Source organism: Larus michahellis, chromosome 25, assembly GCF_964199755.1.
Source record: "Larus michahellis chromosome 25, bLarMic1.1, whole genome shotgun sequence".
Lineage (NCBI taxonomy): Eukaryota > Metazoa > Chordata > Aves > Charadriiformes > Laridae > Larus > Larus michahellis.
In genome coordinates this window covers 3248522-3251911 of record NC_133920.1, presented here as the reverse complement: position 1 = coordinate 3251911, position 3390 = coordinate 3248522, and the positions used below count along the sequence as shown (strand labels likewise).

Below are 3390 nucleotides of genomic sequence, written 5' to 3'. Positions count from 1 at the left end.
TGAGGCCTCACCTCGAGTGCTGTGTTCAGTTCTGGGCCCCTCTGTACAAGAGGGACATTGAGGTGCTGGAGCGTGTCCAGAGGAGAGCTACCAGGCTGGTGAGGAGTCTGGAGACCAGGGCATATGAGGAGAGGCTGAGGGAGCTGGGCATGTTTAGCTTGGAGAAGAGGAGGCTGAGGGGAGACCTCATTGCCCTCTACAACTACCTGAAAGGAGGGTGTAGAGAGGTGGGTGTTGGCCTCTTCTCCCAGGTGAATAATGACAGAACCAGAGGAAATGGTCTGAAGCTGCAGCAGGGGAGGTTTAGATTAGATATCAGGAAGAATGACTTTACTGAAAGAGTGGTCAGGCACTGGAACAGCCTGCCCAGGGAGGTGGTTGAGTCCCCATCCCTCGAGGTATTTAAGAAATGTCTACATTTGGCACTTCAGGGCATGCTCTGAAGGGCAGAGATTGTAGGTTGTTTGTTTGCGGGTTGGTTTTTTTTTTGGTGTGTGTATGGTTGGACTCGATGATCTCAAAGGTCCTTTCCAACCATGAAGATTCTGTGATTACATGATTCTATGATTCTAGGCCCAGCCCTTGGTCCTTAACAGATTCCCCTGCAACTCTGACCCTGTCCCCCTGAGTCTGTGGAGAGCCCCAGAACACCAAGAGGGCTTTTCATGGAACAGTTCCTTGGGTGCGTTCCTGATACCAGCTTTGGAAGAGCCATCCAACCTCTACCGCTGCCTTGAGGAGTCCCATTAGTGACAGTGGTGCCAGTAGGAAGGCCCCCTCTGACACAGTGATTCACGTGGCCTGTTCCTGCCTGCAGCCACAGGGATGCCGCTGTAGAGACATCAGGACGGTCACAAGGTACACGAGACCTTAGGGGGAACACAAAGGCAAGGGCACAGCAGGACAGTGGGGGTGTGAGGAGAAACCAGCACTGGAAAGGCCACATCCTGCTGCTGTCCTTGGCCATGGCTCCAGGGAAGCAGCAGCCCCGACTCGCAGACAGCAGAGGCAGAGTGCCCAGCGAGGCAGCTGGGGCAGCCCCAAGGGCCCCCAGGGCAGATCCTCCATGGAGCAGATGGGCATTTTCCTCCTGAACCCCTCCTGCATGCTGGGGCTGCTCGGCCAGCTCCGGAGGAGAAGTGAAGAGATGGAAGCAGAAACTAATAATTTTCTGCTGGCTTCTTTATTGAGTTTATCTAACCAGGGAGCGCAGATCCATACATACCTTAGGTATTTGGGTCAAGAGAAAAACATGTAGGAGACCAAGAAGAAAATCACAGGTATAAAGCAAACAAACAAAGAAAACAACAACAACAAAACATTAAAAAAACACAACGAAATAAGAAAGACAAACATGAAGAATAGTTAGTCCTGCTTTTTCCTGATGTACACTTGGAGCCGTAGTGGTATAATGGCCACCTTATTAATCTGAAGTAGACACCATTAAAATAGTTTCAAAACTCCATCCTTGACTTCCTTATTCCTCATGCTGTAGATGAGGGGGTTCACTGCTGGAGGCACCACTGAGTACAGCACTGTGATCACCAGATCCAGGGATGGGAAGGAGATGGAGGGGGGCTTCAGGTAAGCAAAAATGCCTGTGCTGACAAACAGGGAGACCACGGCCAGGTGAGGGAGGCACGTGGAAAAGGCTTTGTGCCGTCCCTGCTCAGAGGGAATCCTCAGCACAGCCCTGAAGATCTGCACATAGGACAGCACGATGAACACAAAACACACAAAAGCTGAAAAGCAACTTAATATGAGAAGCCCAGCTTCCCTGAGGTAGGCATCTGAGCAGGAGAGCTTGAGGATCTGGGGGATTTCACAGAAGAACTGGCCCACCGCATTGCCCTGGCAGAGGGGTAGGGAAAATGTACTGGCCGTGTGCAGGAGAGCATTGAGAAACCCAGTGCCCCAGGCAGCCGCTGCCATGTGGACACAAGCTCTGCTGCCCAGGAGGGTCCCGTAGTGCAGGGGTTTGCAGATGGCAACGTAGCGGTCATAGGACATGACAGTGAGAAGATAAACCTCTGTTGCAGCACAGAAAACAAAGAAAAAGACCTGTGCAACACATCCCAAGTAGGAAATATCACTGATGTCCCAGAGAGAATTGGCCATGGCTTTCGGGACAGTGGTGGAGATGGAGCCCAGGTCAAGGAGGGTGAGGTTGAGGAGGAAGAAGTACATGGGGGTGTGGAGGTGGTGGTCACAGGCGATGGTGGTGATGATGAGGCCGTTGGCCAGGAGGGCAGCCAGGTAGGTGCCCAGGAAGAGCCCGAAGTGCAAGAGCTGCAGCTCCCGTGTGTCTGCCAATGGCAGGAGGAGGAACTGGGTGATGGAGCTGCCATTGGACATTTGTTCACTCTGGGCATGAGGGACTGTTGAAAGAGGAGAAGACCTTGGCAAGTTAAGGCAGACTTCTTTGGGCCCATCCTATTCCATTTCCCAAAATTTTCCCCAAAATGACTTCTCTTTCCTCAGAATAATTTCATTCATATCTTTTTGTGAGATCAGCTTTGTGCTGCTGAGGGCAGTATCGTTGCAGGGGCAGAGATTCAGTTGTTGATTTCCAATCCTCCCTCCCTGGATTATTCACTTCTAAGAGAAACAGATTTGGAATTTCAGTGCCCCCTCCTCAACTGAGAGATGAATTTCTCTGTCCCATCGCCCACCCAGACAACCCGGAGTAGAAGATTGGAAGAACAGGATCCTTCCCTTGCAGGTAGCCCCTGCCGTGCTGTGCTTCTTGAAAAATCTCCAGGGAACGTCCTGCAGTGATCTGCAGCTGTGAGCAGCCCTCACCCACGCAGCACCCTCTCAACAGCAGGACCCTCCCCTGCCAGCGGTTGCTCTTTCTCCAAAGCTTCTCCCCACATGCCCGTGGGGGTCTCCCGGGGCAGGCTGAGAGCTGACCCTGGCAGCCGGCAGAGTCCCTGCCCCGGCACACAGACCCACGGGGTGCAGGGACCCTGCTCAAGGACAGCCCTGGGCACCCCTGCCTGCACACCCTGGCTTCACGGCTATTCACATTTCATAACAAGACCCTTCCTCCCCCTCCGCCTCCTTACAGATCCCATAAGCTGTGGCTGTGCCAGCTTTAGGAGATGCCTCCAGGAACTCCACCTGCAGTGCCCTGCACCCAGAGGCTTACCGTGCCAAGGGCTGCAAGGATTTCTCCTCCAGTGAGCTCTCAGTCGTCCTCCCAATCCTGACACCTTTAAGCTCTCTCTCTGCCTCGCTCATCTCCCTGAGACACCCAGGCACCGCCCTCAGCCCTGCTGCGCTTGGCAGAGGAGCTGCTCCTGGGCAGAGCTGTCTCGCTGAGGCGCTGCCCGCTTGCCATGAGCTCCCTCCATCCCAGGAGCCCAGCCCAGCTCAGACACAGAGCAC

At 53.8% G+C, this 3390-nt stretch overlaps 1 protein-coding gene across 1 annotated transcript; it reads right to left on the bottom strand.

The window, feature by feature from the left end:
• Nucleotides 1–1443: 1443 nt before the first annotated feature.
• Nucleotides 1444–2370, bottom strand: LOC141734809 (olfactory receptor 14J1-like). Its single transcript, XM_074566985.1, has one exon. The coding sequence runs from the start codon at nucleotides 2353–2355 to the stop codon at nucleotides 1444–1446; it is 912 nt and encodes a 303-aa protein (XP_074423086.1). The 5' UTR covers nucleotides 2356–2370.
• Between the last annotated feature and the right edge of the window lie 1020 nt (nucleotides 2371–3390).